This window comes from Cyanistes caeruleus, chromosome 5, assembly GCF_971803275.1.
Source record: "Cyanistes caeruleus chromosome 5, bCyaCae1.hap1.1, whole genome shotgun sequence".
Classification (NCBI taxonomy): domain Eukaryota; kingdom Metazoa; phylum Chordata; class Aves; order Passeriformes; family Paridae; genus Cyanistes; species Cyanistes caeruleus.
Window position 1 is genome coordinate 48,035,328 of NC_141705.1, and position 16,787 is coordinate 48,052,114.

A 16,787-nucleotide genomic window follows, 5' to 3' on the forward strand; every position below is an offset into this window, starting at 1 on the left:
CATATTCCTAACAGGGATCCAACAAGTAAGGGAAGCAAATGCTTATTGACACAGATGCATTCACAACACCAGCCCTCTGCCCAGAGTATGCTGTCAAAGTCAGCTTTAGCTCATTGATGTAATGGAGCTCATTATTGTTTTTGTTATATTTTCAAACATAGCTATTAAAAAAGCACTCAGTGAGTTGCTCAGTCTGGATTAAGGGTGTGAAATTAAATAGTAGTGCAGTTGGATGTGTGAATGAAACCCAAAATGTTGTTTTGGAAACCTCACAAGCACCTGGAGCAATATCGGAACTCTGAGGCACTATTCACCAGTCTTACACTGCTTACTTCTGCTGCACTGATGAAGCAAAAATAAACTTCCTGTACTTAGACAGACTTTAAACAGTTTTCTACAAGACAGAAACCAGATGGAATATTTTCACAGCTGACACCAAAATTCACAGTTTTTGTGACTTCTGTGATATCGTGATTTATACAGGGACTTTCTGTATCAGCAGCCCTGAGCAGACAGCGTCTTGCCATTCAAGCTTTTAAATGTTATTTGGATTGGTAGGTCAAAAGATTGTATTAGTTGTGTGAAACATGAAGTATCAGTGGATTTAAATGGTAGTTCTGTGAGCTGTTCTGTTTTCACATCTTGACTGTAAGTCATAATAATAAAATATGTTAAAAGTACACTGCTCCAAAATGGATAGAAAACCCTTAAGTCATTTCTAGAAGCAAATGAGAAATTCTTATGTCAGGGCATGAGCACAAGGCAGGCAATTGCTTTAAGCATTTGCTAGATCTTTTAAAGGGGGGACATGAGTGGCAAAAGGCTTTCTGCGTGGGGCTGCATGTTTCACAGGCAATATTTTCAGATAAACCTGACAAAAAAGTGTTGAATATTGTTTCGGCATTTTGGGAAGGTGGATTTTTTTATTTGATTGATTGTTTTCCTTGCTGGGAATTAGGAAGCCAAGTCAAAATTGCTGGTAGACCAGTTGGAAAGAACTGGTGGTTTATGTGAGACCTGGCAGAGCTTAATGTAGGAAAGGATTTTTCTCTATGTCCTATTTCATTTGCTCTCCATTTGTGTCTGGATTAGCTTGTTGTTCTTTGCAGTTGAGATTCGTCCCGTCTTTGTGGGAATTCACAGTTTCGTGGGAATTCACAGTTTCATGGGAAACTTGTCTTGACCTGTACCTGAAAAAAAAATTCAGAAATGCATTGGTTTTTCTGGTTTTACAAGACTTTCTTTACACATGAGAGCAATATTTTGGCAACCCTGGTGGCTGCCTACCTGTTTCCAGATGCGGTTCCAGATTTTATGTTTTCCTTTCACAGTTGCAGCTGATGTGACTTTTGGCTGTGTGGTATCTTTCCTAATCTGAAGCAGCAGTGGTTTTGGTTCTAATTGTACTCAAGAGTTCAGTCTGCTGAAGGAGGCAGTGTTGGAGGTATTTCTATTATGTGTGTATTTATATACCATACCCTGAAAATCCACTTACCCACTTTTCTCTCCATGCAAGAGAGCTGGTTTGCATAGGGCTCCAGAAATCAGAGAATTGTCCTTTGTTTAATCAGATGTTTGTTTAGGAAGGGCTGTGTTATTGCTAGGGAATGTAATTTCATGGATTCATAGAATGGCTTGGGTTGGAAGGGACCTTAAAGACCATCTTATTCCAACCCCCCATCAAGGACAGGGACACCTTCAACTAAACCAGGTTACTCTAAGCCCCATCCAGTCTGGTGCTGAACACTTCCAGGGATGGAGCATCCACTGCTTCTCTGGGCAACCTGTTCCAGTGCCTCACCACCCTCATAGTGAAGAATTTCTTCCTAATAAGTACTTTAAGCCTACTCTCCATCAGTTTGAGGCCATTCCCCCTTGTCCTATCCCTATGTGGCTGGGAGCCCCAGAGCTGGATGCAATGTTCCAGGTGGGGTCACATGAGAGTAGACGGGCAGGATCCCCTCCTTTGCCTTGCTGGCTGCACTGCTTTTGATTCAGCCCAGGACAGAGTTGGCTTTCTGGGCTGCAAGTGCACATTGTTGATGGTTCATGTTTTGCTTCTCATCAACCAACATCCTCAAGCCTTTCTCCTCAGGGCTGCTCTCAATCTATTATCCGCCCAGCCTGTATTGACACTGGGTGTTGCACTGGCCCTAGTGACACCTGGCCTTGTTGAACTTCATCAGGTTTGCGCAGGCCACCTCTAAAACTTGTCCAGGTCCCTCTGGATGACATCCCTTCTCAGTGATTCCAAACAGCACTGATCCCAATACCAACCCCTGAGGAATACCACTCATCACTGCCCTCCACTTGGACATCAAATCATTGACCACAACTCTTTGAGTGTGACCATCCATCCAGTTCCTTATCCATTGAGTGGTCCATCCATCAAATCCATGTATCTACCTTTATCTAGAGGCAAGGATATCGAGCAGGACAGCACCAAGTTTTGTACAAGTTGAGGTAGATGATGTAAATCCCTCTTCTGTCATCTACTGATGCTGTAACCCTATTATGGAGGGTCACCAAATTTGTGAGCCATGATTTGCCCTTAGTGAAGCCATGTTGCTTGTCACTAATCACTTCGTTACATTCTATGTTCCTTAGCATAGTTTTCAGAAGGATTTGCTCCACCATGTTGTTGGGCACAGTTGTGAAACAGACTGACCTGTAGTTCCCTAGGTCTTTCTTTCCTTTATGTTTCCCTTTTTCCATTTTCCAGTTTCTTGACAGCTCTGAGAAAGATGGAGGTATATATAATTGTAGGTGCTTCTAATATGTGCACCTTATCTTTATAGAAGCATTTATTGTGTAAATCAAGGACAAAATAAATGGTTAACAGGTAGTGTGCAGCAAGGCAGTTTCCAATGTGTTTTTCCTGCCCAAACAGTTCTTAAGGCATGCCAAAGTATCCTTCAGTCATCTGGAACATATCAGCCAGTCTCAACTCCAATGCAATGGTCAAATGAGGTAGCATTGAATCACACTTATCCTTTATGATGAAATGGCACTTGATGTTGTTGGACTCCCACACACCATCCTTCCCCCTAAAAAAAAGGTACAAGTATGGTAGAGATAGAGGGGGAGGATAGTTAATAATTTACAGCAGATCTTACTGAATTTTGTGCAAAGTAAATATTGTTTCCAATGATATCTGCTGAGAATTGGCATACAATAAAACATTTGGTGATAACATATGGAAGGAGGTGTGAGAGACAGTTGAAGAAGCTTTCCTCTTTTCTGTACATGTTTATAATCTAGTGTCCTCAACATTATAGATATGACATATTGAAACTGTCTGTATGCAACCTGGCTTACCAAAAAAAAAAAAAGGTGCTGTTATGAGCAGAAAATACTGGCATTCTCAACATGTTATTTCCCTATTTGGACCTTTTATGCCTGTTTCTTTCCTTTTCTGTTTTCAAGGCCTGCCTTCTTCAATGAATATAGACACTGTTTTACAAGGTTCATGCTAATGAACAATTGTTTAAAAGGCTGTAGCACAAATCCATGGTGTTCTTCTACAGACAGTCTGTGAAATCCAGGAAACCACATTTTAAATATAATGCTGATATATATCATGGGCAGTTTAAACAAATGCAGTCACTTTTGCAAGATACTTCCTTTGGTTACACTGATCTGGCAAGTGATATATATATATGCTTAAATCCCATGTGTACTTACTTTGAAGTCAATGGAATTACTTGTATGTTTATATACTCTGGTGGTTTGAGGCTTTAAAACATAGATGGACATTTGACATTTAGAAAAGTAGGGCTGGAAGGGGCCTCAAGAAGTCCCCCTTCTGCAGGATTGGTTATATTTATATCATTCCTTAAAGAATTGGGTTTTTTTCCTAGGCTGTTCTTAAAAACATCTGGTGATAGAGATTCCAGATTCCATACTTTTCCCAGGCTCCATCCCAGTACTTCACTATCTTTGTTATTATAAATGTTTTTCTCTAATGTCTGACCTGCATCTGTCTTGCTGGAAATTAAAGCTGTTATTTGTCAAACATTGTAACATGCAAGAACCCTCTGTGTATGACAAAGTCTTGCACATTCATAGTCTTAAAATTACCTTCCCAAAAATTCTCTCCTATGAAGACCCTAGAATTTTCAAATGTTTTCCCCTAGACACATTTTATGGACCTCTGTTGCTTCCACTGCTTTTCTTCTGGGGCTGTCCAATTAGACCATCTCTGCCTTGCAGACTCTTCCTTTCCATCCCCCATTAAGTGTCATCGCTTTTCCTGACACCACGGTTATTCCTCAGCATCTCTTCAAACTCTGAGCCTCTGCACTTGTAGTTGTCCTGTGCATGACATTTGTATAGTCTGCAAGCACAGTAAGTGTGCTGTGTCATGGCCAGATGATTTATGAAAGTACTAAAACACAATCATATCCACAGCAGAGTTTTTTAATCCTCCTGTCCCCCTAGATAGTTTTGACTATGGGCAAATGATAACTTTCTCTGCACATTACACCCAGCCACTTTCATACCTGTCTTGCAATTTTGTTCAGACCATGTTTTGTTAGTGTGCATGAGACTGACATTTGAGACAGCAACACAAGCTTTACTAAGTCAGGAAACGTGACATCTCATGCTCTGCTTCTGCCACAAGGCTTGTTCCCATATGGCAGAAGGAAATTACATTGATTTGACAGGATTTATGCTCTAGAAATCCATACTGGCTGCTATTCATTTCCATGTTATCTTCTAGGCACTTATAAGTAGTTTGAATAGTTGTTCTGGTGTTTTTCTGAGGATTGAAGACAAATTGACTGGCTTGTAACTCCTTAGTTCTGATTCCCTTGCTTTGCAGAGCTGGATATTCTGTTTACTTTTTCCCAGTCTTTTAGTACCTCATCTTCTATTCTTGCCTTCTCAGAGGTGACTGTCTAGTGTTTCAGAGGGCTCTCAAGTGGCCATGTAAGATTACTGAGTTGAAATTCATTGTGCCAAATCAGTTTGAAGATCTCTGATTTATTTAAGGGCATATTAATTTGCTTTTTTTAGGCCATTATCTTCCTGCTGCTACATCTTCTCTTCCTTGTCTTCATTGGCATCTGTGTCCTGTGGAAGTTTCTCAGCAACACTATCAATTCTCCTAAACTGTTTATTTTGCCTTGCATGAAATCTCTTGAGTTTAGATTGACTGCCAGGCTTAAATCCTGCTAATATCAATGATGGTGTTGCTTCTGGATCAAGACTTAATTGTAGACCATGGAAAGAACCTTGCTTTTTTAGTTTCTTCTTGGACAGTAGTCTTGCTGAAGAGTGAATGGAACTAACTGCAATAACGGGACCTGAGGTGGACTGTGATTTGGGATGCTTGCTGACCAGCTTGTGTACAGTAGGGTTTGAGCTGTTGTATTGATTTGTTTTGAACCACAACAAATGGCTCAGCTGTCACTCTGGGAGCTTAATGAACACTTACGCCACAGAGTCTGCTCCTCTTTGTTAGCTATGAGACTTTATTTAAGCAAATACATAGTATGTTTAGAGAATAAATTGACCGCATTGCATTTAGCTCCTGAAGTTTCTTGTTTGTGGTGGCACTTCCTCATTTGCAGTTCTTCACTGTTGTAGGTCAAGTACCAGAATGGTCACTTCATCCTCTATCTGCTTCCCTAAAAAATATAAAGTAGGGAGCACTGCTAGAAACTTGGGTACATTTTTGTACATAACAGTTTCTGTAATGTCAACTTTTCTATAGTCAGAAGAGGAATGTTCAATTGAGGTTGCTGTTGAGCTGGTAAGAATTCATTATATATAAATTAAAACTTTCATTGCTAATTATAATACACTTATGAGGGCTTCTGGTTTCCTTCCTGTAGGAGAATATTTTCATGCCTATTATATTTTGGCATAATCTATTTTTCTGAGAGGAAGAAATGTGAAAATTCAGTACCTAAGGTTGTAATTTTAAGAGATGCAACGAGAGACTAGGCTAAAAGAAAGTGCATCATTCTATATAATTTCATGGAGTGTTCTAAGAAAATGTGACAATTTTATGAAGGCTCTTATGGAAAAATTCTGGTTTTGTGTGGATTCAGGTGACAAGGTAAATTTCATGGGATTTCTGAAAATGGCTGGATTTCACTGGTTCCATGAAATCTATGACAGCCTTGGAAAAATGCTCAGTTCTTGTAATGGAGGAAATTTTTATTTCAGTTTGCAGAACTTTTATTTTCTGTGTACATCTGTTCCTCTGACACATATTATGCATTCTGGACCTCTTCCTCATCTTGTAGTCTCTTCCTGTGAATATTTTAACCTTCTTGATGGATGCACAGTGCTCTGATCCTCAAATGATAGAAATCCATGACCACCTACAAAGGAGGTTCAGTGTGAGAATGTGGGTGGGGGAAGGGCATGAAAAGTAAGAAATACTGAATAAAGTCCTGGGGATTTTGTATTTTATGGTAATGCCACCTTATTTCATGCAATATAGGAGGGAAAATAATCAGGACTAAGGAATAGGAATGATTTATCATATTCAACATGAGATCTAAGCGATGTAGCATCAAAAGCCACCTACCTGCAATCTGTAAAAATCCGGGCTTGTGTGGAGGGTCCAGCACAAGACCACCCAAGGAGCATATAAAGCTTCAGAGGAGAACAAGTGTATTGTGGCATCTAAATTTGTCCTCTAAGCAATGCCCTCATTGGCTAGGACACAAGTGTGACTCTAGCATGCTCACATTGTTCCCTGTCTTCATAGAGGCAGCAGAGCTGAAATAGATCTTGCTTTTCAAGGAGAGAAATTAAGACACAGAGGAGAAAAGGAGCGCATCCTCAGACAGGGCTTGAAAATCAATGGTGAGGTGAGGTGAAAACTTACAGGAAGGCTGTGTCAGAAGGGCATGGGAAATGACAAAGAAAAAGCAATACTAGGTAAGTAGAGGAATTGGAAAAGAAGGAGTTGTGAAGCAGATTAAGCCAAATCTATGCCAGGTTTTAAATGAAGAAGTCTGAACAGTGTCTTGAGACAAACAGGGAGCTGTCTGATTAGCTTTGATTCAATGATATTTTTTAACATCTTTGTGTGCCTGAGCAGCCAGAACTGAGAACATTCCTGAGTGAAGCCTCTTCTGGGGAATTGCCTTCCCCTTAGCTGAGGAAAGATGTGGAGTGTCCTGGTTTTGGCTGGGATAGAGCTCATTTTCTTCTTAGTAGCTGTTGCAGTGCTGTGTTTTGGATTTAGTGTGAGAATATTTAGTCTGTTGATGACACAGGCATGTTTTTGTTTCTACTGAGCAGTGCTTACATAGTCTCAAGGCCTTTTCTGTGCCTCAACCTACCCCACCAGCAAGGAGGCTGAGGGTGCACAAGGAGTTGGGACAGGACACACCCAGGATAGCTGATTCCAAGTGACCCAAGGGATATCCCACACCAAAGGGTGTCATCATGGTCAACATATAGAGCTGGGGGAAGAAGAAGGAAGAGGGGATCATTTGGAGTGATGATTTCTGTCTTCCACAATAACAGCCGTGTGTGAAGGAGCCCTGCTCTCCTGAGGTGGTTGAACACCCACCTGTGCATTGGAAACGATGGATGAATTCCTTGCTTTGCTTTCTGGCACATGGCTTTTTATTTGGCTATTAAACATCATCATCTTTTGCTACATTCTTTTGAAGGAGATTTTGTCCTGCTGAGACCTAGAACTGCTCTTCCCACTTTTCAAAAAACCTACAGTCCAGCTCTTCTTTGCATTTGTGCTGCAAGTTCAAGGCCAGGTTGGATGGGGTTTTGAGCAACCTGGATTAGTGGAAGGTGTCCCTGCCCATGGCAGGGGGCTTGGAACTAGGTAATACTTCAGGTTCCTTCCAACAGAAAGCAATCTGTAAATCAGTGTACTCCATGAATTTTCTTGCTCTTACATTTTGATTCTCTTCCCCCATTCCCACCGGTGGGGAGACAGCAAGTGGATGCATGGGCCTTAGTTGCCAGCTGGGGTTAAACCATGACAGGGAGAAGCATCACAAAGCACAGCAGAGGTGATGGTACTGTGGGTTATTACTCATGCTGGAAATGGAGAGGACATGAATATCAGGGTCTTGGGTGATGTCATGTACCACTCCCACTGCCATGAGAAATGGGAAGCAGAAAGCTGACACTAAGGCTGGCTATTGATGCACACACAGGCTTGTCTATATTTAGCGACGCCAAGGGGTCTGAGGTTCTGAGGGGCAAAAGGAACAAATGGAAAGCAGTGGCTGAGGTATGAGGGAGCAGTTTGTATTAACTGCCGTGGTCACAGCTGTTTGTGCTGCATGTTACACTGTTGATTATTGACTACTATCCACTCTTCACTGAACCTAATAAGTTCCTAGGACCTTTATTCCCTTTTGCTCAGTTTCTGTAAATGCTAAATAGATTTTTGCCACGTATAATGCTTTCCAGAGAAAACATCATCACCTTTTGTTATATTATTTTGAAGGTGTTTTTGGTCTGCTGGGACCAAGAACTGCTTTTCCCATTTCCCCATCAAACAACATGCAATCCAGCTCTCCTTTGCATAATCCTATTTCAAATACGAATAATATGAATCCTCCAGTTTATACTAGCAAGGAAATTTTCGTGGTTATATTTCATCATTGCCTTAGAGAAGAAGGGCAGGGCAGCTGCCAGGCTGTCTGTACAGATTTTCTCTGCTGAAATCTAGTGAAGAAACTGTAGTTGTCTTGATAATGTATTCAAGATTTTTTTTCGCTTCTTGTGCTAGCCAGGAAGTTGTGGCTGTGCACTTTTCACTTGCAATAGATAACAGCCTGCCCACCTCATCCTCACAGTGTACAGGTCAGACAAGGTCCTACTGTCTCTTCCTCTGGCTGCAGCATCTTGGTATATCTGGCTCTGTCTTGGTGACACTCAGATCTTTCCAGTGATGCCTAAGCCATCTCTAGTTTTAGTGAGCTTTTCAACATAGAAAGAAAGGGGTGTTCAGCTCAAGGACAGCAAAGCCTGGAAGCAGATCTCTGTAACAGTATTGACCAAGTCAAACCTGTTGAACCTCTCCTTCAGGGAGCCTGCAGAAGGAACTGTGGGAGGTTGGAGTGGGTGGTCTGCATCTGGCCTGTATTGCAGTGACCTCTCCTTTGCCAGGTAGCTAACACATGGCTCTGCAGGGTTGATTACCAGCAGAGCTTCTCCAGTCTCACTCTTCATGTATGGCAGGGCAGGGTTGGAGTTTGTATCTCACCAGGGCTCCAGTGCTGCACCTGGTCCCTGTGGCATAGGAGTCAAAGCCCAGCGTAATGTCTTGTGGAGTCAGAACGGGATGTGTTTGTACATCTAGTCAAGAGCATAAATCAGTTTTGTTCTCTGAAACTTCCCAGTTGATTCTTTTCCTTACATCCAGTGTATGTTTGTATGTTTAGTCAAGTCAAGAGGAAAATGTTCACCCGGTGTAATATGTTTTGGCAGATTGTCCCTTTTTCCCAGAAGTAACTTGCGCCAATATTCCTTCTACTCTATCAACTAAATAGACATGGCTAGTGTCTACAAATTTATTCATGCTGATGGGCCCCAGTTGTTCAAAGTGTTCTGTTCACACCAGATGCTGCAAGCTTGACCATACATTTGTGGATTAGCACATTTGATTAGTATGAGTACAGAACCAGAGATCACAGTGCAAGGGCATGGACTATCTCAGCCTTTAATCTCAAATGTACCCCATGAGTAAGGTAGATGGATTAGTACCATCACAGGTAATCATATAATTTTACTTCTCAACCTCATTGGTTGTCTTCACCTTGTGAATCTCCGGAGATCCATGGAGAGATGTGACACCTGAGTTCACATAAGCAGAGATCCATTTTACCTGTAGTGGTGGTTTCTTTCCACCAAAGAAGAACTAGGTGACAACCCAGGTATTTCCTTTTGAGTGTTCCCTTTCAAAACAACCAGAGGCAGTGGGACTTGGAGTGCCTGATACCCTGCTTTTTGCATGTATCTGACATCGTGATTTCTTCTCCAGAGTAAGCTGGCTAAATTGATTTGATTTTAAAGAAGTGAAGCACTGAGACTGTGCCTGACATTTTCAGAATTCCAGGACGCTGTGTTCTCAAATCAATATGCTGATTTAGTAACATAACTTATGCTCAGGAAGGCCATGTGACACTCTCAGACCCATCTATCTTAGTTGAGCATTTCTATTAGAGCTGTGCAAATCCTTTCCAGGACTGCAAGTGAGATTTTACAAGTTTCCCACTAGAAAGGGGTAGTGTGGAATTACAAACACCTTGCTATCTTCTGCACCAAATACCAGATTTGAATATACCCCTTTTCTTGTTTGAGTTTCAAGCAGGCTGTGACACAGGCCCATCTCTATATTGCTAGCAGTCAAATAGGCACATCCATAGATGTGAAGATATAGCAGTAGTAGCCTACTGCCCATAAAACATGCACTTCCATATGCAGATAAAGATCCATTTTTAAGCAGGCACTTAAGGGAATCAAAAGATGCACTTGAAAAGGTAAAAGGTTACCTCAACATTTAAGTTTTTCACAGATTTAGATGGAATCAGAATAGTGCACAAATGTCTGTGTCTGTCTATGTGAAAACAAACTCAGTACCATTTGGCCATGTAGCTTATTTAATATATATTGAAAGTGTTTGGCTGTAGGCCATTTATGTTTGATACCCACGGAAACAACATGTTTGAGGCAGCAATGGCTGAGTCACTCAAACAAAAAGTGACTTTAGGACACAGACAGTGTGAGTGAGCTTCTTGTTCTGGCAAAAGTGTTGATAAAAGTGTATCAGAAAAAAGGCTACTTTCCTTTTCTTTGTTAAACATCTGATGGTGCAGCCTTCTTACATGGCGCAATGCCTTGAGTTTGTATTTCTTTTTACTTATAAGATACTCCTTATAAGTAAATGGATCCCCTAATAGTCTAGAAAAATCTCTGTATTATTTCAAGGTGCATGGAAACTGTTTTAAATAGTTAGATTGTAGCAGTGAAGTTGCCTATTTTCTAAACTGCTATCACTTGTTTCCGTGTAGGCCCAGCTTTGACTGAGGGTATTTCAGTACCATCCTGTTTACCTGTAGGGACATTTGCCTGACCACAGCATCTAAGAACATGCTTAGATTTATTTAAAAGTGTCTGCACCTTACCAAAGGACACACATTTTCTTCTCAGTGCCTTTTTCTACTCCAAGTAGCCCAAGTACTGTTGAAGGCATCACATCTTTTATGCCCTGTGCAGTGGCTGGCAGAGCCCAGCACATCAGAATCCTTTGTGCTCACCAGGGAACCAGGATTTGAAGGATCACTAAACTTAGCCATTTTGTATATCAATCCACAAGGCAGCACTTTAATCATGTATTTTCAAGGTTAGAGTGTTCATTTTGGCCTCATACTTGCTAAGTGGCACAGAGATGTTATGCACGGTACATGGTAATGCTATAATTTATTGCTTTCTAAAAGCCACCCAAAGTACTGCACTGTAATCAAATAGCACTTCTTGATGACATTGCGTGCTCCAGATATAGCCTGAAACAGACTGACACAAATAAGTAATTTAAAGGTGCACAGCCAATCAGAAATTCTTGCCAAATGGAAGATTTGTGAATAAGCAGTTTTCTGTTTTTAAATTATGGCTTTGTCTTAATGAGGCATTTGCTAACAGTGAAGCTATGTATGTGCATTCAGTCTGTCCCTGCTACTCTAAAGGAGGTAACTGACATGTCCATATTCTGATCTGCAGCATGGGACCAAACTGAGCTCAGCTTGTCTCTACGAGAGGAAAATATTCCTGTTACTCCTACTACTTACTTCACTTTGGTTACTCACTAAAAAACAGTTTTTATGCTGGGGGAAAAAAGAATCAGAAGACTTAGACAGAAGATGAAAGTTGCACTCGAAGCGGCTGTTTCTAAGTAGGCTTTTTTTTTTTTTTTTAACTGTAGAACTTTGAATCCCCCACAATCTAACTGCTTTCTGCCTCAGTTGGTTCTTACAAACATTATCAGGTTACTTTATAAAAGATAGTATGGAAGACATTAGTTTTTATTAGGCTTGTATAATTTAAAATCTCTGTCTTCTGTCTACAGTGACTTTCAAAGTGTAACAATCTTCCTCCTGAATTCCCCTTTTTATGTGAGGACCCACCAGTGACCACTTCCTACCATGTTCATCCAGGAAGGCTGGAGGAGCGAGCTCACAATTTATAATGCTTCACCTCTTACCTTTGCCAAGGTGCTTCTGACTCCTCGAGCGGCCCGGCTTCTGCCTGTGCTACTTTCTTGGCTCTACCAGACATCTGAGCTCACTGTCTGCGTGTTTACTGCAGTGATGTACAGCCCAGTCCAGGCATCATTTCTGCTACACTGCGCTGTCATTTGCCCACCAGTTACAGGAGCTGCTCTTCCATGCCTCAAGGTACCTTGTCCAGCACCTTCAGGTACAGAAAACAGCTTCAGTTTCTCATGACTAGGGGAGATGGGTAAAACTTAGTGCACTGGTTTGCTGTATTTCTGAGACTACTGAAGAGGTATTTATGCAGGAAGGTCAGCCACCACAACTGTGTGAGGCCAGATAACATTTACTTTGTGTCTGCTGGATTTTTAGAGCTCTCAGGGACAGGCATCATTACCAATCATTACTGACAGCAAGTAAACAAAGTTCATAGTATATTCAATATTACTCCTAATTCTCAGTGTAATATTGTTCTGTGTCTTTGCAGAAAGTGTAACCTGTGTCCCAGGAAACAATGGACCACATTTGACACTGGGAATATGTGCAGCAACATAAATACAATTTTGGCACCTTAATTTGTAGAAATGTAATATTTAGGTACGTCTGGTACATTTTTAAATGCTCTACAGCACAGTTCACCTGAAGATAATTTATTCTGTAAGATAGCTTGGTGAACACTACAGTCTTGGAGTCCTGTAGCAGAAAGAGAAGCTGGCGTATTTATGCCTTGTGAAGCCAGTGGAAGTCTGTCTGTTGACTTTCATGGGGCTCTGGATTAGATCTTTAATGAACATCTCCTGATATCATTATGGGAGCAAATATTGGAGCAGCATCATGAAAACTTCAGATTTAGTCGATACGGAGGATTTATTAAATTTTTTTTAACATACAGTAGTTTGAAAATTGCTTCTTGAAAATTGCTTCTTCACCTGCTGCTCTGTTCATGCTTATCCCACAGTGACCTGAGCCACCCAAAAGATTATTTTGTCAGAAAGAAGTTGAGGCCAAGATTAGGGCAAATGAAGAAACCATGAAAAATAAAAGCAACCGGTTGTTTTGAAACAAATAGAAAAGGTGCAAATCCAGAAATCAAATCTGAATGCACCCAGAGATATGTGGTGAGAACTTTTTGAACCTGTTAATTTCTAAAGTATGGTGTGTTGGGTTGCAGAGAACCTAGTAGTTTTGAAATGTAAACACATGGTATGTAAAACATAACCACAGAATTAATGAATCATTCTAATTTCACACTGCCCCCGCTTTGGACTAATTAGCGCAAATTAAACGTTGCACTTGTCAAGCAGAGCAGTTTGTGCACCATGTATTGCATTAAGAATTATTTTTGGATCCATTTGCACAATGTGAAAATAGTCTGAAAATATTTTTATTTCAATTAGGGGTAGTTTTACAGTCATTAGAAGATTTCTTTAATAGGCTTAGACTCCCATGGCCTGTACAGCTGCATGAGGTCTGGTTTGCATTTAAAGGTGGGAAAAGATGTGGTGGGAAGGAGGACATTTAGCTGACTGGATTTACTTAATTACCCCCCACCCCATTCTAAAATGCCAGACCAGGCTGGTCAATTATCTGTCCCTTCGTCAGAGGCCAATTGCTTAATTGCAAATTATCCATAATAATTACACAGTCAAATAACTACTGGATTTATTTTTAATGAATGTGGAATCCCTTAACAAGGATTTAAATGTACCCACCAGGATTAGTCAAAATCGACAGCCATCAAAGGGCTGGAATCTGCCACTCTCACTTCTGTGGAGGAGAGCATCGCTCTGCTTATTTTCTGTTCATTTTGAGTGAGATTCAGAGAAGTGAGAATGCTGTGTCCATGCTCTGTAATGTTTCCAGGGTCTAATATTTCCATTGTTTCAGTGAGACAGACTGAAAAAGAGGGATTACTGAAAATGGAAAAGGCTGTCAGAACGTGGGATGCTGTGAAGCCGGGGCAGAATATAGGACAGAGTGGAAATACTGCCTTTGCTGAAATGAGATGGAGCTCTGCCAGGCAGCAAAAAAAAGGGATTGTCAAAACAGCAGCGCACTCCCCCTCGGAGGCATTCCTGGCGCGGGAGAGGAGGGTCTGCCCACTGCAGGGAGATGGAGGCCTTCCCTCTCGGTGGGATGCAGCGCTCGGAACTGGCCGGCAGCAGCAGGGATGTAATTAGCGCTGACACAAAACACAAGGCAAGGCTTTTGACGCTTGTTTTTCAGTTTTGACAGAGAGGAAAATCATAAGAAAGGTGGCTTTGTTTTGTTTTGTTTTTTTGCCTTTTGCTTTTTCCTTTCTCCTCTCTCTCTCTCCCTCCTCCCTTAAATAGCTTTCTCTCTTCAAACTACCTGAAATCACTGGGTACGTGGGCCACGTTCCATGGTGCTGCCCACTCCTCCACACTTGTCAGCCTGAAAAAAAAAGGTGTACTTTACTGAAATACTAAATGAAATGAGAGCAGGAATTTAAATATAATGCTCTGTCTGCTCACAGGCAGATGAAGAAGATTCAGTAGTTGAAGACGTAACAGAAAATTTGGAGTGTGAAGGAGGAAATAAACTGAATGCAAAGGAGCATGCAGAGGAGAACTAAACTATGTAATGTGGTGCAGGTAGATTAAAGTGGCTGAACTGTTTTTGAAATGGAAACTTGGCATCCATCTCTTCTCTGTCTTGCCTGTATTGGTGTCTGGAGGTCCAGTTCAGAAATCTGCGTCCCACTGTGCTAACCTCAGTAAAAAAAACACTGTAACTCAGTGTCTCCCACCACTATTACCCAGCATCTAAGCAAAAGCATTCTCTCAGTTCTAATTTGCTTCTTCACTTTTATGTTGCCTGCTCTTTGTAGGTCATGTGTAAGCAATTTTTTCTGCTGCTTTTTCTAGGAGGTTAAGTAATTAACTTGGAGGAGAATGGGAAGCTGTGATCTCACCTCTCTTTGAAAGGCCATTTCCTAAGATTTCTGCAGCGTGCTTCTTCTTCCTCTGAAATTTCTTACACTGAATTCTTGCATGGGGAGTTGATATTCTTGACATAAAAGCCCCAGCTGGGATCTTTCTTGAAGCATCCTATGGAATATTATACTCCTAGAGGGACTTTAACAATGATAGAGTGAGGCATGATGAAATATTGGACTGTTTTGTTTTGAGGCTTTTTTTTTTTCTAATGTCTGAGCCCTGTCTATAATGGGCTTGTACCCTACTATGATGGGTGTCAAAGTTTGCTAGTGCAAACACAGCCTGATTTCAGATTCAGATATTTCAGATTGTGCTTAATGGCTCAGTGGTTAGAGGACGCAGTCCTGAACTTCCTGAAACGTGTCTGGATCTTCTGGATGTCACTACATGAAATAGTAACCCCGTAACTGGTAGAAACTTGACTTGTCATCTAAAATCTGGATTTATTTAAGATGTAGCTGATCCCCAAAATATAAATTCAGTACCATTCATCATTTTCTTCTATGACTTTGAATAGCTTCTCCAGTCTGTCTCTGCTGTTGTCAGACAGTCTGACAGGTTCGTTCCTTACAGGGTTAATTAAGAATACACTCTGGTTCCTACACATGAAATCTGCACATTAAAATCAGTGTGGATTTCTACCTACACTCCTTGTTCACAGATAGGAAATGAAGACCCTGCACTATGAAAACAGTTGCTGGATTTATTCTCTGTAGCAGATGCCATTAATGAGGTGGGGAGGAACAATCATCCATCCATTCTTTTAAATGAGCAGATATCTTCTTTCCTATTTTTCTAATTGATATACCTTACCCTTTAATGTTTTTATTATAATTTTCTCATTCCTTCCTCCTTAGTTTCTTTTTTCCTTAAATAGACATCCCAGTCTGCACTGCTGCTTGCTTTTCTTGGTCATGGTGTAGTTTTGACTCTTAATCACGTGAAGAGTATCTGTTTCCAGTATTTCCAGCCCTGAGATAAATGCCTGTAATCGTTCAATCATTAAGGGTTCCAGAAAACTCCAGCAGTGTTGTTTTTTCTTATATTTTTATTTTTAATTGGGAACTAGTGCATCTTCCAGCTTCCTCAACACCCTTATGTTTTGTTTAGGATGAACACTTTTCTGAGAGCAATGCTAGGTATGGGCACCTTTTTTTTTTCTTTCTTTTTTCTTTTTTTTTTTTTTTGAGTTCTCTTTTCCATCTCTAGTGTGAATTTTTACACACCAGAAATGACTGCAAAGCAACCTTTTCCACAGCCCGTGTTTCTCAATGAATTTTCCCTTTCCATGTTCTTTGTCTTGTCACAATAAACAATCGACAGTTCCAAATAACGTTGTAATTAAAATTTCCTCAAGGAGTAGTTGTTACGGAGAATAATGAGAAATGTCGGGGGGTTACTGGGAAAGAGGAAATAGAGGAATTAGAAGCAATAGAAGGTAATAATCTGGCCCCCCGCCCCTGGGAGGGCGGCTCCTTGTGACGCGGCCCGGCGGGGCGCTGCCATGGGCTCCGTCCGCAGCATCCCCGGAGCATCCCCGGAGCATCCCCGGAGCATCCCCGGAGCATCCCCGGAGCAACGCGGCTCCGCGGGGCTCCCCCGTGCCCGGGACTGT

At 41.2% G+C, this 16,787-nt stretch overlaps 1 protein-coding gene across 1 annotated transcript in view; it reads left to right on the plus strand.

Moving 5' to 3' along the window:
* LOC147653087 (uncharacterized) overlaps window positions 1–14,656 on the plus strand; it is a 39,958-nt gene extending 25,302 nt beyond the window's left edge. The window contains exons 4-5 of the mRNA XM_086890440.1: window positions 12,213–12,417; window positions 12,700–14,656. Of these exons, the coding sequence (XP_086746566.1) occupies window positions 12,213–12,417; window positions 12,700–12,767 (273 nt within the window). The 3' untranslated portion in view covers window positions 12,768–14,656. The remainder of the gene's footprint in view (window positions 1–12,212; window positions 12,418–12,699) is intronic.
* The last annotated feature ends 2,131 nt before the right edge of the window (window positions 14,657–16,787 follow it).